General features: G+C 41.1%; 1 protein-coding gene across 4 annotated transcripts in view; it reads right to left on the reverse strand.

The window, feature by feature from the left end:
• The window catches only part of FTO (FTO alpha-ketoglutarate dependent dioxygenase), a 375,692-nt gene that overhangs the window by 228,940 nt on the left and 128,644 nt on the right, over positions 1 to 18,108 (reverse strand). For all 4 annotated transcript variants that reach the window (XM_029926592.1, XM_029926595.1, XM_029926594.1 and 1 more), the window contains exon 4: positions 10,912 to 11,055. In XM_029926592.1, coding sequence (XP_029782452.1) covers positions 10,912 to 11,055 — 144 coding nt within the window. The remainder of the gene's footprint in view (positions 1 to 10,911; positions 11,056 to 18,108) is intronic.

Here is an 18,108-nt window from a genome sequence, read left to right on the forward strand (position 1 = left end):
CATTCTTCTTGTGTGCACATGGAACATTCTCAAGAATAGATCACATACTGGGTCACAAATAAGCCATTTTTAAAAATCACATTTCACGGAATATTTAATAAGAAAAAATGCTCAAGATGTAAAAGTATTGAAAAAAGAGTAAAAGACATCATTATCTAACAGGATATTAATTTTCTAAAAAGAAAAAAATATTTCTAAATAGAAAGAAACACTAGAAAGAAACACTAGAGGGGGTTAGACCAAATAGTTGTGCATGGTATCTCTCCATGGTGGTGATATAACATTTGTATTTGCACATTTCTGTAGTTTGTAAATTGTTTATAGTGAACATATACTACATTTTATCAATTCCATGATACATATTTTCTCTTCATATTTATTTATCTCTGGAATTGGAATACATCTTAAGATGGCATCTTTGGATGACATACATTACTACTTTGGTACATAGCAACAAAAAATAAAACAATAAGTATCATTATTTGTGAAAGATCCCACAGATAACATTCAATGAAGAGGTGCTCAGAAAAGAGGCATTCATTCCCCAAATGAAAAGATGGCACACAGCCATTGGTGAAGGCGGTGTGAGCTTTGGTTAGTTTTGGAAACCTTCCCCCTCATACAATCCTCCCTGGGAGTGAAAATTCTTCTATAAAAACAAGCACAGAGGTGAAGATTGCCTCAGGATACATGACTTTCCCCCTCCTGTTTCTAAATTAACTTCTATGGAATGCTCAGCTTGTTGTTGGCTTGTGAAGAAAAGAGATTCTTGAGGTTAATCATTCTTGTTCACTTTCTAAATACGCAAAATGAACTTTAATCCCACTTTGGCAAGAGCTGCCTTTAATCTTCCAGATTGTAACTCTTCCCAAGAAACAGGAGGGCAGAGGCTTGGGGAAATAGAAAGATGAGAAGGGACAAGAGGTCGGTGGACAGAAAACCTGAATGGAGTAGTTTTCTTCTTTTTCCCCTTCTGAATGCAGACTCGTCATTTCCACCCTCTGCTTCAGTGAACTGTGAGGGCTGGAACTGCCCAAATAAAGTTAATCAACGAAACAGAACCAGCCACTTAAACCTCTCAGCTCTGTTCCCCCACATACCTTTTGCTTTTTCTCTTGATTCACTCCTTTTTTTTAATGTTCTTTTTATTAATTTATTTATTTTTGAGAGACAGTGCGAGCAGGGGAGGATCAGAGAGGGAGGGAGACAGAATCAGAAGCAGACTCCAGGCTCTGAGCCAGGTGTCAGCACAGAGCCCGATGCGGGGCTTGAACCCACAAACTGCAAGATCATGACCTGAGCCAAAGCCGGACGCTCAACCGACTCAGCCACCCAGGCGCCCCAATTCACTCCTATCTCACATCCAATTTTCCCTTGGCAACTGAGGAAGACGGTTATGGTTTCTGGTTAATACCTAGGGAGGAAAAAAGGATGTTCTCTCCAAATACGTGGCAAGTTCCTACTATGTACAAGGCATGAAGTCCTCTGTGTAGAGCAAGGACATATATAATAGAGTACTGGCCCTCAGACTTCAGTAGATGAGATAACCCCTCTGCACCAATCACTATAGTCCAGAGGGACAAAAGAATTATGGCATCCACACTGATTGGTTGGTGTCCCTGCCATTGTGGGGATTAAGTTTTTAACATCATTCTAAATAATGTTACACATATACGTAGATGGAGAGAAAAACACAAGACGGAGGGAACACGGTAAGCAAAGAAAAGGAAACACGTTTTAAGGCAGAATTTTAAGGACAATGATTTGACTGAAGACTGTAATTTAGATCTTTTTTTAATGTTAAATGTTTATGGATAAAATAATTATTCCATAGGAAGAGTTTAATGAAAATCTTCCATATGGAAGAAATCTGTTTCAGGGATTGACTGTTTTCAGGAATGTGAAACTTCTTCCTAGTCTCATCCTGAACTGAAACCTGTAAAAAGAATCAACTTAAAAAGTAAAATTTTATATTAAAATATTAAAAAAAACCAACTTCCTTTATGGACAGTCTTCCTATCTTTGCAGAAGTGGCAAAGAACATACATAAGATATGCAATCAAATTAAAATCTGAATTTTTGTTTCCACAATTCATGCTTTTAGGAGTTATGTTCTATAGAGAACAAACGGAGGCACATTAAGACTGCCAACCAAAAGGAAAAATTTCACCCAACCAACCCAGATACAGATTTATCCCAATATAGCATGACTCTGGCTACATAAAATATGAAAGAATAAAAGGATCTCAAAACTCATAGTAACACATCCATCCTCAGCTTAAAAGAAACCAACACATTTCTGTTATCTTTAGTAATCTGGAAGAGAATGTACAAATTGATTTGAACACTGTATCAGTTTGAAAAACTCTGTGATATCACAAGGTCATTTGGACTAGATAGTAGAAAGCAAAGCATGGGTCACTGAAGGAATGAGCTACCATGGACGATTCTAAAAGCTATCTCTGGAGATCCCCAAGTAGTAAATTAATGACCACCTATTTGGGGGAGGAACTTCAAAAACCTTCCCATCAGGAGCTTTCAAGGACAGAATAAATATTTCCTTCTGCTCATAGTTGCCATGAAATGGGGTAGGAGAGAAAGACCAATCCTTGGTTTATTGATTCACTCATGAACTCAATAATTATTTATTAAAGCACTTCCCATGTTCACAGTACTGTGTTAGGTGTCACAGAGTTTGCAAATTTTTAGAAACCTAAAATAGGGTAGGTAGAAGACATTTTTAGAACATTCCAAGGAAGAGAAAGACAAGAGATCCAGATTTTTAAAAAATGGAATAGCCAAGGACTGCAAGGAGAAGAAATCTCACTATCATAACTGTAATTCGTGGGCTTGAAGCAGTCAGCGCACCAATATTTATCCATTTATTTTAATATTTATCAAAATGTTAAATAGGTAGTAAGACAAAAGATCAAGTGACACAGAGATAGTACTATGGCATGATTATTCTATCCATAAGAATACAGAAAGGCAATTATGAATTTCAGGAGGAGAGGGGGAGCCACACAAGGAAGTTATGGTTCAAATGGCAAAGCAAGCTAAAATGGAGCACGATTCTGGTCCTTTGATGAAGTATAAAATCTTGGCCTGACATTTGTAACAGTCCCTTTCAATGGAACAAGACCAGTGATTGCTGTGGACTCCATATTCTATTTGTGGATCCAGTCACTTTATTTGGTTCTGTCATAAGGGACAATTATGTCCATTATGTACATAAGCACCGTTATGTACTGGCTTTCAAATTTCAGAATCGGTGTACAGAGAAAGCGTGGTCGTCTTATCAAAATTATAGATTAGTGTGTAAACGATATAAACCTCAACGATGTAAAAGTAATGATATGGCTGAAAGGAAACTTACACGCCCCATGTTATGTCCTAACAGTCAAGAGAGTCTATCTACATATCAGTTATAAGGTAATGAATTACAGTAAACAAAAACCCAAAAAACAAACAAACAAAAAAACACAGAAGTAAACGTTAAGTAAAAACCTTAGAAGAACGAGAGAGTATAAGAAAACCACTTCCTCATTTTTTTTCTTCACATTTTTCTTAATGGAAGAACAGACAGTGCATCAATCTGCTGGATGGAGAGAAGTATGAAGCATGTGTTTAAGAGCTAAGGAGGTAAGCACTTAAAGAATAAAATACAAATATAACAAAAAGTAGTCACTTCTAAGAAACAGAACTTGGGGGAATGCCTGGGTGGCGCAGTCGGTTGAGTGTCCAACTCTTGATTTCTGTTCAGGTCATGATCCCAGAGTCGTGGGACTGAGCCTCACGTCAGGCTCTACGCTGAGCATGAAGCCTGCTTAAAAATTTCTCCTTCTCTCCCTTCGCCCCCTCCCTTCGTGTATGCATGCTCTCTCTAAAATAAAGTTTAAAAAAATTTTTAAGGAAGAAATGAAACACGTGACAAGGAGTCTTTTTCCTTTCCACTTCAGATCATCCTCAACTGTTTGAATTTTTATTTCCTAGTCCACATACTATGTTTATAATAATATGAATGAGGTACTGATAGGGAAAGATCTCCAGGACATATTAAGGGGAAAAAAGCAAGAACTAGCATAAAAGGTGCCACATGTAGTTCTTTTGTGAAATGGTAGCAACATATATGTAAATATACTGGCATAATGACATTTATGTTAATGTCTACAAAAGGACCTGGTAGGAAATTAAAAGAGAACTTCCAAATTTAATTTTATGCAATTCCATACTTCTGAATCCTCTACAAAGAGAAAATATGTGATCAGTTCAATTACTTTTTCCAACATTTTGAAAGAAGAAAGATGCCGTGATTACATAATCAGGAGAGCTGCACAATTCAGCAGAAGAAACAACAGGTTCGGTCTCAGAAAAACCCGCATTCAGGGGCGCCTGGGTGGCTCAGTAGGTCAAGTGTCCGACTTTGGCTCAGGCCATGATGTCACAGCGCAGGGGTTCGAGCCCCGCGTCACGTTCTGTGCTGACAGCTCAGAGGCTAGAGCCTGCTTCGGATACATCTGCCCCTCACCCCCTCACACTCTGTCTCCTTCTCTCTCTCTCACTCTCTCTCTAAAAAAAAACATTAAACATTTTTTTAAAAATTAAAAGAAAAACCTGCATTCAAACGCAAGCTTCACTAGGTACGCCACCATGAAAAAGTTATTTTACCTCTCTAAGCCTTCATTTCCTTTTTATAAAACAGCTTTATTGAGATATAATTCACATACCCAACAATTCACTCACTGAAAGCATACAATTCAATGTATTCTATGTGTTCACAGGATTGTGCAGCCATCACCACAAATAAATTTTAAGGCATTTTCAGACCCCTAAAAAAAAAGCCACATACCCATTAGCAGGCAATCCCCATCAATTTTCTTTTCTGGGAAAAAAACAGGGATTGGAGAGAGAGCACTACCTACCTGATGGGCTTTCTTAGAAGAAAGAAAGAAAATATATCAAAGACTCCAGCATAGTGCCTGGCCCTCAGTAGGCACTCATGCACTTCAAGTAAAGTTCAAGACATCAATGATCAAAAATAAGCACGGAGAATGGAAAGGATAAGAAAGCATAAGAGATAGACAAACCCTTTCAAGTACCTAGGAATCCTATCCACAGAGTAAACTCCGCAGGAGACGCCCTCTCTCTAATTCTGCTGAATACGGAAGAATCGGGTTATCAAGACAAAAAGCACACGTTTGAAAATGTCAGCATTTGCGGGCACGGTTTAGAGGGAAAAGTTTCAGGACGACGGATACATGGTGCAAAAACATGACTAGTGAGGGGCAAATAACGTAGTCTGCTGAGAAGGTAAGAACACCACAGGTTCGTATTGGGCGAGCAGCTGAAACTATACTGTCATGTTTCTACTTTTCAAAGTGAAAACTAACATGACAGGTGCTCATTTGGCTGTTCGAGCACTTTCCCACTTAAATGGCAATTCCTCAAACTTACCGACTGCAGCCTCAGGTTATAATTTATTACTGTTTCTGTATTAGTCCCTTGCCTCGGCAGAAAGCAGAACATAGCACCTACATTTCAAGGCCCATGAGAGGTAATAAAGTATAATTATTTAGAATTTATGATTAAGCCATAAATTACAGGTACTTTTTGCTTCAGCTGGTCAGTCAGGAGTTGGGGGAGGAAGGGAATGGGGTCAGAAGAAGAAATAACAAAAGTCTTTTCCTTTGAATAAAATGTCTGAATCAGGGCGGGACTGAGGGACATCTGGAGGATTTACAAAGATATCACCGTCTCCAAGCCGAGTCCCAGAGGAACCCCAGTTAAGAGGCTTTAAACTCCTAGAAGCCGCTGTTTTTCCTGCTCACGGGGCAACAGACTCCAATTGGGGCGCTCACGTTGACGCCCAAAGCCGAAGCATGGCGCGTTTTCGGGCGAGACCACATCAGATGTTCAAGGGCTCTGGGTCTTGCTGCTCTGAGCCAGAGGTATTTCAAAGAAGGTGAACCTGATCTGGAAAACACGACTGACTTGGCTCTACAGGTAAACCCAGTCCTCAACCAAGGCAAGAGCATGGTTCCCATGGAATTCAACCCTGACTAAATGTAAATGACAACTCTTCCCCCCCCCCCACTCCCCCACCCCCCGCTTGAGAATCAACTGGTCAGATGCCCCTTTCATGTGGCTCCTTTACGTGGAAAGACATGTGTGGGACAGTGAGGTATGAAGCTGGCAAACCTCGGGGCAGGAAGCAGGGTAAGAACACAACCTTCTGTGCTCCTCTGTCACCCTCTCGCCTCCCCGGTTCTCCTGTGATGCCAGGGCCCAGCTCCCAGTCTGGGCTGGCCCCACATGGACAGCACTGGGCTCCCAGTAGCCCCGAGAAGCAAGTGGCCTAGTTTTCCAAGGGAGTTAGAGACTCAAACACTAACAGGGCAGAGCCAATAGACCACGCAGTGAGTCTGGAACCTGGTCACCTGACAGGAAATGGCCTTTCATCATTCTACTCTCAACTGGTGGTGAAGTAAAGCAAAACTAAAAAAAAGAAAAAGAAAAAGAAAGAAAGAGAGAGAGAGAGAGAGAGAGAGAGAGAGAGAGAGAGAGAAAGAAAGAAAGAAAGAAAGAAAGAAAGAAAGAAAGAAAGAAAAGAAAGAAAGAAAAGAAAAGAAAAGAAAGAAAAAGAAAGAGAAAAGAAACAGCATGCATTTCAAACTGACATTGCTTTCTCCCTCTCTCTCTCTCTCTTTTTTCTTTTTGCCATGGAAATTTTACTTGGCAAATGAAGCTTGGAGATAGCTATTTGAAAATGAGATTGAGTTTGGATTGAAGGAAACAAAAATAAAGAGACCAGATAGAACGGAGTCATGAGTCGTGACATGTAAAAAAAAAAAAAGAAGAAATGAAGGGTCAGGCCGGGGAGGAGGTTCGCCCCCAAATGTTTACCTAGCACACTCACCTTTGTCCCGAAACTCCCCCAGCTCCACACCCGGTTCCTGGTTAATGAACATAATTTGGTTGATGTCCCTTGAACTGTATAATCTTTTCTACAAAAAAAAAAAACCAACAAACCCGCAGTTTGTCTCCGAGCCACGTCCAAGGCCCTAGCTCCCTGGTTACATTCAGTCTATGGAAAACATCTGTGGTGGAGTAAATCATCCTACCCTGAGAAAGACCAGAGAGTAGTTTTTTCTTCCCCCCTCTAAGTGTGTTTTGAAGTCCTGGTTGGAAAATTAGTGAAAATTGTAAATCTGCTTGCAAATCTGGTCATGTCTAACTCTGAGATTAGGGCAAAGATTCCAATTTAAAAGTAAACCGTGACAACACCAGTTAAGCGTGTCCTCGGGCGCTGCCAGCAGGGCCTTCCGTCACTTCCACAGGCGGTGGATTTATTACAGGCACCCGACGTGCTCCCCATCAGACACCCCTGGAGTATTTACTTGAGACAGCAGGGTTCAGTGTGCACTTCCTCTGCAGACCAATATATTATTATAAATTGAGCTAAACTGTTTCCTTTTCATAAGTGCTATGAAGTTCAGATTTCAGATACTGGTACAGGGCTGAGGTCCCTCGGCAGGGCTCCTTAGAGGATTCGGAGTCTACAAAGTAAAGAGAAAAGGTAGCCGGAGACCATGGCTACTTTCATGTTTTTGTTTTATTCTGTTTAAGAGGAGATGGAGGAATGGTCATTTTTAAAAATGAAATAGGGGCTTGTTAATAAAGAAAATAAGAATGTGCTTGAATAACAACAAAGAATAAAGAGAAAAGTATTCTAAATGAATATATTCTAAAGGTGCGCTTTTTAAAATTTTTTTATGTTTTTTATTTATTTTGAGAGACAGAGAGAGAGAGAGAGAGAACATGAGCAGGGGAGGGTCAGAGAGAGAGGGAGACACAGAATCCAAAGACAGGCTCCAGACTCTGAGCTAGCTGCCAGCACAGAGCCTGACGCAGGGCTCGAACCCACAAACCGTGAGATCATGACCTGAGCCGAAGTCAGATGCTTAACCAACTGAGCCGCCCAGGCATAAAGGCGCACTCTGGGGACAGCGCACCGCGTCTGGCCCAGGTCGGTAGGGTACCAGCTAGTTCACCCACAGCTGAAGGCAGGAGTCGGGGAAATCAGGAATACATAGTATGTCTTGAATATCAACTCCTGTAAACCAATAACACTCACTTCTGCTTATTGCCTACAATAGCTAAAGGGACAAGTGTATCTTTAAAATGTATATTCATTACAACATATGGGTAACAGGGACAATGTAATTACTTAATATTGTCATTGTCCATCTATTTCCAGGGCAAGAGAAACAGAACTTTACAAAGAAATGGAAAAGGAGGAGGCCCCCAGAACATTCATGTCTTCTTCTCCTTCCTTCCTGAACAATCGAGTCTTAAAGCCTTTAGGTGAGGAAGTGAGAGGGGGGCCCAGGAGCCCAGAGCAGGGGTCAGCGAGGAGGGAGAGGAGGGCAGGCGTGAGGTGGGTGTCAGAGCCCAAATGCGATAAAAGGACAAGTTACCATCCACGTGCCCTACTAACTGTGTGACCAGGGCTATGTCACTGCGTCAAGTTAACCCGAATCAATTCTCGTCCTGTATAACTGACATCTCCTCTTTAGGGCTGTGGAGACAGTTGAAAGAATGCTTGACCTGTCTTTAGTCCCCGGTAAATGTGGCTGTCGTTCCCATACTACTATTATTTCAGATGCATGTACATATAGAAAAGAGACTGAAAAGGAATATACACAAACAGCTATGAACCTGATTTTCATAGTCTTCTTTCATTTCATACCCTTTATCTTTTCTCTACAATGAAGATATATTTTACTTTCATAATCAGAAAAGAACACACAAGATTGTTCTTCAATACACGGAAGGGAGCTGAACTTTTAAAATGTATCTTTACCATTTCTATATGCAGAAAATTAACGCGGCAATTTAAAATGGCCCCAACTGACCCTCACTTCCTTTAAAGATACAAACTGCGCGTAGAAACTCCTGAGCATCCAGAGGGAAGTGGTTTATTGGCTGAAATTAAAACCCATTTACACTCAAGGTAAATACCCATATGTGGGTCGTACAGTAAAGATGAAGAGTAATCTGTTACCTACAAATGACGCTTCTCGATGGGCCAGAGACTTCAAAACAGAAACTCAGCTCCTAAGGAAAGCAGGGGAGGGTCTCGGGAAGAGATGACTTCAGCCTAAAAATGTTCCCACGCAGAGATTTCAGTGTATGGAGGTTAAGTCTAAGGTCCCTCTTAGAGCAGGAAAAGCACTGTATATGAAACCTTGCAAACCATCCTGGTCCCTCGTACCGACCCAGTGACGTAAGGCCAAGTCCTTAAGCAAAGAACAGTCTCTACACGACCTCCCTCAATCTCCCGCACAAGCTTGTTCAGAGAGTGAATGAGACTCTTCAGTGAAACTGATTTGTAAACTATAAAGCAACATGCAAATGGCGGGTAAGAGATTTAGGGCTTACTTCCATCAGCGCTGAGCAAATGCAGGAATCGCCCCGTGAGAAGAACTGAAGAGGTAAAGGGACACACAGCATTCAGCACCAGCGCACCACACACCACTCGGAAGTCACTGTCGACATGATGACCTTCCTGTCTTGCGGCTGACCTGGAGAAAGCGGCGGATTGGTGCCATTGTACAGTTAACACCTCTCTACCGGTTACACGTGTCCTTTTTTCATAAAGACAGGACAGGACTCAGATTCAGGGTCTTCAGCACTCAGAAGCAGAGGTCACTTAATACTGTTTTACTTTCTCTCTGTATTTATAAACCTCTTCTAATTATGCCAAGCGATACTGGTCTTCCACTTAAGATAGCAATAGAGAATCTCCTTCTAAAATGAATCTATTTCAGTGAAACAAAGGAAGTGATGTTATTTAGAGAAAAGTATTACATAAGTAAGTACAGGACGCACAGGGATACGGCAAGAATCTCGAAGCTGATGCGTAAACAGCTGAAATTTGGAAAATGCTTAGTGAAGCAAGAGCCTAAAGAGCTAATCCAAGCTCTGAATTTCTAAAAGGCAACAGCCAAATTTTGTGCATCTCCAGTATCTCCTTTAGAACCTCACACAGCATGGAGGACATCCTGCGCTGTCTATAAACACTCAATTGATTGAGAAGTAACTCTTACCGTAAATATGGGCTTAGAGCCTTGGGGCGCCCCAGCTCTGATGTCAACGCCTGAGTAGATTCCCCCAGGCAGGGTAAGAGAGAGATAACCCTTGAACAATCAGGAGCCAAGGCCAGTGACAGAATAAACCTTGGGAAGCTTTGTGAGTAATGAAGGATATAGTTTAAATGCTATGCTTTGGAAAATAAGCAGAAAATCCAAAATCGAAACAAAGAACTTAGAGCAAAGAATCAAAAGCACAAGCTACTCAAATCCCACAGCTTCTCCAGTTAGCCTAAGGGCAACTGAGGGGCTGCTCCCCAAAGAACTCAAGGACAAGTGCACAGAAGGCCCTGTTGTCAGGTCAGCCGCTCTTGAGAAGAAACTAAATTCAGAATGAGAAAAAACGTTCACTAAGGACTCATACAGACAGGGAAATCACTGTAAGTGGCCTCCACGCCCAGTGCGGAGAGAGAAATCATCTGGATACTTCACGCTGGTAAGTTGATTTGGACGATGGAGTAACTCTGATGAAAAGTCCTGAAAACAGTTGAGCCCATTTGGTGAGCTCCAGAAACAATCAGAATGGGAGGAGAAAGAAAAGAAAAAAAAGCAGCTTTTAAAAATAAGCAATATCTAGAAGGAAACAATAAATAAGGAAGTAAAAACAAATAAATTTTAAAAATTAGCTACAGGTAGAAGATTCATTATCACTAGAAAATATCTGAAAAGTTTATTTCAAAAGACACGTTCAAAATCGTCAGCCAGCAGTCTAAACGTCAGACACCAGAGCATCAATACAGTTTTTGACACTCCTAATTACCAAGCATAAAATAGCAGTCTCCTTGGTGAAGGGGTATCGCCAGACCAGGTGTTTCTATGTCCCAGGAGATCTTGAAACCGACATGCCAAGTATCGGGGTCTCTGCCTTCGAGTTGGGGATCATCTTCACTCTCTTCTTCAGGGCCTGTCAAAAAGAGAAGAGAGCGCTCAGGAACGAAATGTTCTACCTCAAGTTCTGGGCTTTATAAACAAGATCTCAGGAATAATTACGTTTCAGTAAAATGCGCATAGTAAGTGAACTGTAGACTCCTTTTACATCTTTTAAAAAAACATTCTTTAGAATATCGTTAACATGTCCTTTATTTTTTAATCAAAAAAATGTCCTTAAATGGGGGGGGAATAACCCTAGATACCAAGGAAAATAAAAGATTTTTTTTTAATTCCACGAAAATAAATTAGATAATCTGGATTAAATGCATTGTTTTTAAGGAAGATATTAACTACCAAAATCGACCCCAGATGGGGCCGAGAAATTAACAAAACCATAAAAGGTATAAAGTTGTCAAATAACGACCTCTCAGGGAAACATAAGTGTCAAGAGTTTCAAAGAATTCTACCAAACAACTAAGGAGTGGGTTATTTCAATATGCTTTAAATTGTTTAAAAGCATAGAAAAAGAAAAGTTTCCAAATTCTTTTCATAAAGAGAGTATAATATGTATCAAAATCCAAAAAGAAAACACTTACACACACATACACCCCCCCCACACACAAATCTCACATCTGAGAATCAATGCAAAATTCCCAAATATAGGGAAATAGAATTAAATCTAGCAGCATATTAAAAGAATAACATTCCATGACCAAACAGAACTTATCACAAGAATACAAGGATAGTTCAATATGCAAAGGGTTATACTTAAAATTCATCATATTCATAGATGAAAACAAAGAGTCACCAGAGGTACAAAAAATATTCAATAAAACACATCCTTTCCTAACCAAAATATCAATGAAACAATGAGTGGCCGGTGGCCAGTTCCTTTACACAATAAAATACAGATCTCTCTCAATCACAAAGGCAGCGTCATATATTAATAGGGAAACATTAGAAAAATTCCCAAAGTTAAGAAGTAAGAAACAATGCCCTTTACCACCACAATAACCAATCACTGTTTTGGAAGGAATGATCAACACAGGGCCTCCTCTGGAGTTGCATAAGGAGACCTAATTAGACCCCCACCCCAAAAAAAGGTAAAAAGGACTTTTTTATAAGAAAAAGTGATTTTTTAATAAATAATAATATTATTTATGTGCAAATCAACCAGGAAAAATATATCCCAAACAATAGTCAAATTAAGAAAAATGCTAGCTACAAAAGTGTGCATATTAAAACATCCAGCAAGATTCTTAAATGTGTACTGTCTATAGGGGAAAAAAACCTTTAAAATATTATTGAAGGACACAAAGAAAATTTAAACAAATGTAAAGACAGATATGTTCTTGGGAAATAAGACTGAACACCATGGGAATGTCTGTTCTCGCTAAATTCACCTATATATTTAATACAAACCTAATAAAAATACCAATAGGACTGATTTTTAGTTAAGTGGAGTTGGTAACTAAACAAGCTAAATCTACAAATCACATGGAAAGATAAACAAGGAAGCGTAGCCAGGAAGTTGTTTTAACATATAAAAAGAGCTCCTGCACATCAATATGATAAAGATCAATAATCAAACAGAAAAATAGGCCAACATTATGAAGACAGAACACACACAAGGAAATAAATGTGTAAACACTTAAGAGATGCTCAAACTTCTTTATGTAAGAGAAATGCAAATTAAAGCCACAACAGGTATTTGGTAACTTATCATACCAGAAAATATCAAACACTTTGATAAAATATGGTATCGATAAAAGTATAGCAAAATTCACATTCTCTGTAGAGAAAAAATTGGCAATACTTATCAAAATTACAAATGCATTAAACACTTTGAATGTATAGGAATCCCACAATTCCACTTTCAGGAATGTATCCTCAAATTCCTACCTCCAAAGGCTGCAAAATGCGTTTAGAGCACGGATGCTTACTCTACCCATGATTAGAAGAGCCGAAGACAGAAATAACCCAGATATCCATCAATAAGTTTCTAGTTAAATAAATTATAAAATGTCCAGGCAATAAAATACTATGCCTACATGAACAGTCCTGCAGGGAAGGCCCTATATAAAAATGTATAAAAGTTCATTTAAGAAATATTTATTGAGCTCTTATTATACATGAGGCACTGACCCAGGCACCTTGGGATCCATCAATGAATGAATCAAAGAGCTTTGCCCAGTGTTGCTTTCTTTCTAGTGAGGCTGTAATTATCTAGAGCAACTGCAGCTGATTGCTCTGCCGCCCCTTATTCTGAAACGAGCAGAGACCATAGGCTCTGACTTGCCTTTAGATCCCAGTAACACGGAGAGAACTGCAAGTGTCTTGTGCCCTATGAGTCCCGAGTGCCCCATGCATCCCCAGCTCCCACCAACCAAACTGCTCAAGAAGTAAAACCTGTGACAAAATACAAAAGAATGCTACGGGTAAATGTCAAGTTTAAAATTCTAACACATCCTCCCTCCCAAATGAACCAATTTCGATTTTTTATGCTAACTAGTTTTTGAACAATTCATTCCCCTTTGGTGAGAGAGAAATGCATTCATCAAATATTTTGTTTGTATTTTTAAGGCTGTAGGCAACCACTGTCACATAGGAGACAAAGACAGACGCCTGAGCATGAAGAGAGGACAGTTCTAATCAAATAAAATCTATCGCTTGAAATTCTGTACATTTAATAACATTACTATTAACACTGTATGTCAATAATCTCCCTGATATGCAAATTTATATTCATCATCACCACACATTAACAAAAAATGGCCCTAGGGGCACCTGGGTGGCTCAGTCGGTTAAGCCTCCGGCTTTGGCTCAGGTCAGATCAAACGTTCGTGGGTTCGAGCCCCACGTCGGGCTCTGTGCTGACAGCTCAGAGCCTGGAGCCTGCTTCAGATTTTGTGTTTCCCTCTCTCTCTACCCCTCCCCCTCTCATGCTCTGTCTCTCTCTGTATCAAAAATAAATAAAACATTAAAAAAAATAGCCCTATTTCTTCTTCCCTATTCCCTTGGCCAAGTACTGAAATTTCTAAGACTCTGGCCTTAGCAATTATATCGCTTCCTTAACCCCACCTCCGGAAGGGCTCAAACAGCAGGTCCCTTGCTTCCTCTCCACGTCCCAGATCTCGGGACAAGAGAAACCCAGAAGCTACAGCTAGTCAGCCTGTATACAAAAGCTCCTGAGGCTTTCTCTGTCCCGTGCTGATCGGTGTGTGACCCTGCAGGGTCTGGGAGGGAGAATCAGTTTTGAAAAAGGGAGTCAGTCAGAAAGGGGAGAGGAGATGTGAGGTTGGGAAGATGCATTCCGGGAGGGGTATGGCATGACGGGCAAACAAGACCAGAACTCTTCACTGCAGTGTATCAAGTGAATGACATGGAATTGCCAGAGAAGAGGCTGGAGAGGTGGGCAGCGGGGAGGACGGGGAGGGTTTTGCGAACCACGGAAAGCAATTTAAGAGTGAGGGCAATGATGGGCACTGGAGACTTTTTCATGGCTCAGATGCGCTTTTCAGAGTGACCCCCCCTGAAAGGTGGACACGTGTATGTGCAGACTTTGTATGCTTTTCCTGGACAGGTGTCCCCAGTACTGGCAAACGGCACAAGCCAGAGAACATTTGGGAAACGCTCTTGAAGTTAGCCCTAGGAAAGAAGGGTTAGCCAACGAGAAGCCTTTCTGGAAGATGGCTACAACTTAGAAACACATTCCTTGGTTGGTTGTGAGGGATGAGCAGTCAAGCCCGGGTCTGACATAGGGCAAACTCCTTCCCAGCCACTGAGGAGTGAATGGTCTGAAGAAATGAAACCAGGGAAGTATGAAGGGTGGGGGGCACCGGGGGGTACCCGAATCAGTCCCAGCTCAGAGTCTGTAAGAAGCTGGAGGCTGCTCTCAGATGCCCCAAAACAAGAAATTCAGGGTAAATGGAGTCCCTTGACACAGATGAATTATAAAATTAATTATAAGTTTTCTAGGGTTTCAGGAGGGATATTGCTAACTCTTTACTGAAAAATCTAAAGCCTTTCAACATGATGTCTGGCTCTGTCAGCTTTCAGATTAAGCATTTGAAAAAAAAATTTTAAGATACAAATATTCACATACACAGGAGAACCTATCACGTCACGTTTCATGGACTTGGTGGGAAAAAGTAAAAGTGAGAAAAGGAGAGAAAAATGGTTCTGGATGCTCTTGGCCAAAGCTTCAAAACCATTATGTTATCTGATGTATAATATGAAACAGGGGAAGGAAGCACAGATACTTCTCAAACATTCTCCAAGCCAGACCTTCCAACACCAGAGGCTGTCACTCCTGGGGCAGCCTCAGGAAAAGACAGAGTCCTACAGACTTACAGGAAACCTTTCTGTTGTAAATAACATAGAAGATCAGAACCAAAAGTGGATTAATCAAAAAAGGATAAATATTTGTTCATCTAGCTTCAGGCAAAGCTTTATCCAGAGTTCAAACTGGATGTCCAAAACCTAGTTTTTCTCCTTCTCCAAGGTTATGAGAAAGAAAGGGAGTGGCCACACCAGCTGGGGGCAGGCACGCAGGGACCATGAGACAGCTGCGTGTCCCAAGAGAGGTAAGCGACAGCTTAAGGAGCCAAAAGCTGAAGGGCAAGAAACTGGAACTTGACCACGCAATTAACCACTGAAGTTTGTCTACTTGAAGCCAGTGAGAGCTCTGGGCTTAGTATTAAGTAAGGCAATTCCTTATCTTTTTAAATGAGGTCTGTTTAGGTCAGGTATCCGCTATTTGCATTCGGAAGAATCCTAATACTAAAGAGACATTGTAGTTGCAGGAATCAGTTTTTGGGCAGTGGCCAGAATATAGATGAACAGCATAAACTACCCAAAATGAAAACTACTGACTTTAGGCAACGAACACTTACTCTTTTACCTTAGAAAGAAGGGTAGAAACCACGTCGTTAAGGAGTTTACAATTCTACTTCAAGTATGTGCCAAACCAATGGGGGAGAAATACATCGGAAGAAAGCACTTCTGGGGTGCTAATAGAAATGATGACGTTCAGTAATACAGAATTAAACTGCCCAATTAATGCCCTAGACATAAAAGTGTCCCACTTTAATCTGTCCTCTTACTGCCTACTCATCACTCGAATGTGTCACTAAAAATTCAGCCATTCTTGGGGAAGATACTTGCAAATCATACATCTGTTAGGAGCTGAATATCCACAATATATAAAAAGCTCTGAAAACTCAACAAGTAAAAAAAACAACTCAATTCAAAATGGGCAAATAAAACTTGAAGAGATATTTCTCCAAAGATACATGAAGGGCCAATTAGTACATGAAACAAAGTTCAGCATCCTTAATCATCAGGGATCAACCAAGGGGCACGAGGAAGCTTGTGGAGATCACGGAGATGCTCACTATCTTGACTGTGGTTGTGGTTTCACAGATGGGATAAAACCCATGTGAATGGAAACTTTAAATATGTGCAGTTTGTTGTATGTAAATTATGCCTCAATAAAACTATTGGGCGGGGGGCAAAAATCCGCCATTCTTGTTGGATGGCCTTCTCTTGACAATTAGGAGATGTCACTTCTGGTCCTTTCTCCCCGGCACTGAGCACTGTCACTTTTCTCCAGTGAAAACACGGGTGCCATCATACAGACATTTCTCCTTACCTCTGCCTCTTCTCATCTGGCCCCTTCTCTAATCTGGATTCTGCAATGGCCTCTTTCTGCTGCCTCCAGTGCCCTCTCCCTCCTTCTACTCAAGACCGCAATGGCCCCCATCTCCCGCCACACTGCGTATAAGCCCAGTACCTCACATTACAGTATCCATCCATAATAGCTGCTGCCCATCTCAGCCCCCTGTCTCTCCTGTCTTCACTGCTGTTACTCTCCCTCATCTCTCATTCCACCGCCACGTCCGCATTTGCTGCTTCTGAAATATCCCGACATCGTGTTCCATCTCCAGGTCTTCAGTACTCTGTCTCCCCACACTGTCCTCCTCTCTCTCCTCTCTCCTTCCAGCCTTGGCTCAGAGGTGACCTTCCGAAGGAAGCCTACTTCCCTATTTAAAACTGTGCACCTGGGCCTCACCCCTATCCAACCTCCCTGTTTGTTCTTGGTCTCTCCTTGCTAAAACACACGCTCCATGAGGGCAGGGATTCTTGTTTGTGCTTAGAAGCTTGGCATCTAGAAGAGTGCTTGGCAAACAACAGATGCTTACTGTTAAGCGCATAAGTAATTTCATGGGGATTAAAAAACAAAATATGTTTGGAAGGCCAAACAAGTTTTACTGAGCAGTAGAAGTGACTTCAAAAATAATTAACAACAGGGGCACCTGGGTGGCTCAAGCAGTTAAGCAGCCGACTCTTGATCTCAGCTCAGGTCTTGATCTCAGGGTCAAGTTCAAACCCCACATTGGGTTTGGTGCTGGGCACAAAGTCTACTTAAAAACAACAATAACAACACAACTAACAACACATGGCCTGGCACAATGAAACACACAAAGTCAAATGAGCTTTGAGGCCTCAGATAGGAATGGAGGAAGGCAGAGACACACACTAGATATCATAGCATTTGGGGGCGCATGGGTGGCTCAGTTGGTTGAACATCTGACTCTTGATTTCAGCTGAGGTCATGATCCTAGGGCAGTGGGATGGAGCCCCATGTCGGCTTCTCACTGAGTGTGGAGCCTGCTTAAGATTCTCTCTCTACCCCTCCCCTGCATGTGTGCTCACACTCTCTCTCTCTCTCTCTCAAAAAAAAAAATCATAACATTTGAAAAAATTATGAATGCTCCCAAACTCCTAGCTGCAATTACAGTCTAGGCTTTCATGGGCTTAAAGATGAGCTAAGGAATATAAAGCTATTGGTCTGAAAGTAAAGATTTAAGAATTACAGCAACATGAGAGGCCTGGCTGGCTCATTTGGTGGAGCGGGTGACTCCTGATCTCAGGGTTGTGAGTTCAAAACCCACGTTGGGTGTAGAGATTACTCAAAAATAATATCTTTAAAAAAAAGAATCATGGCAACCAATTTCCATCCTTAAGTGAATTCAATTCTTCCTGAGTCAAAGACATGAGTGAGAATCCTAGAATTCCAAGATAA

This window comes from Suricata suricatta, chromosome 16, assembly GCF_006229205.1.
Source record: "Suricata suricatta isolate VVHF042 chromosome 16, meerkat_22Aug2017_6uvM2_HiC, whole genome shotgun sequence".
In the NCBI taxonomy this organism is placed as follows: Eukaryota; Metazoa; Chordata; class Mammalia; order Carnivora; family Herpestidae; genus Suricata; species Suricata suricatta.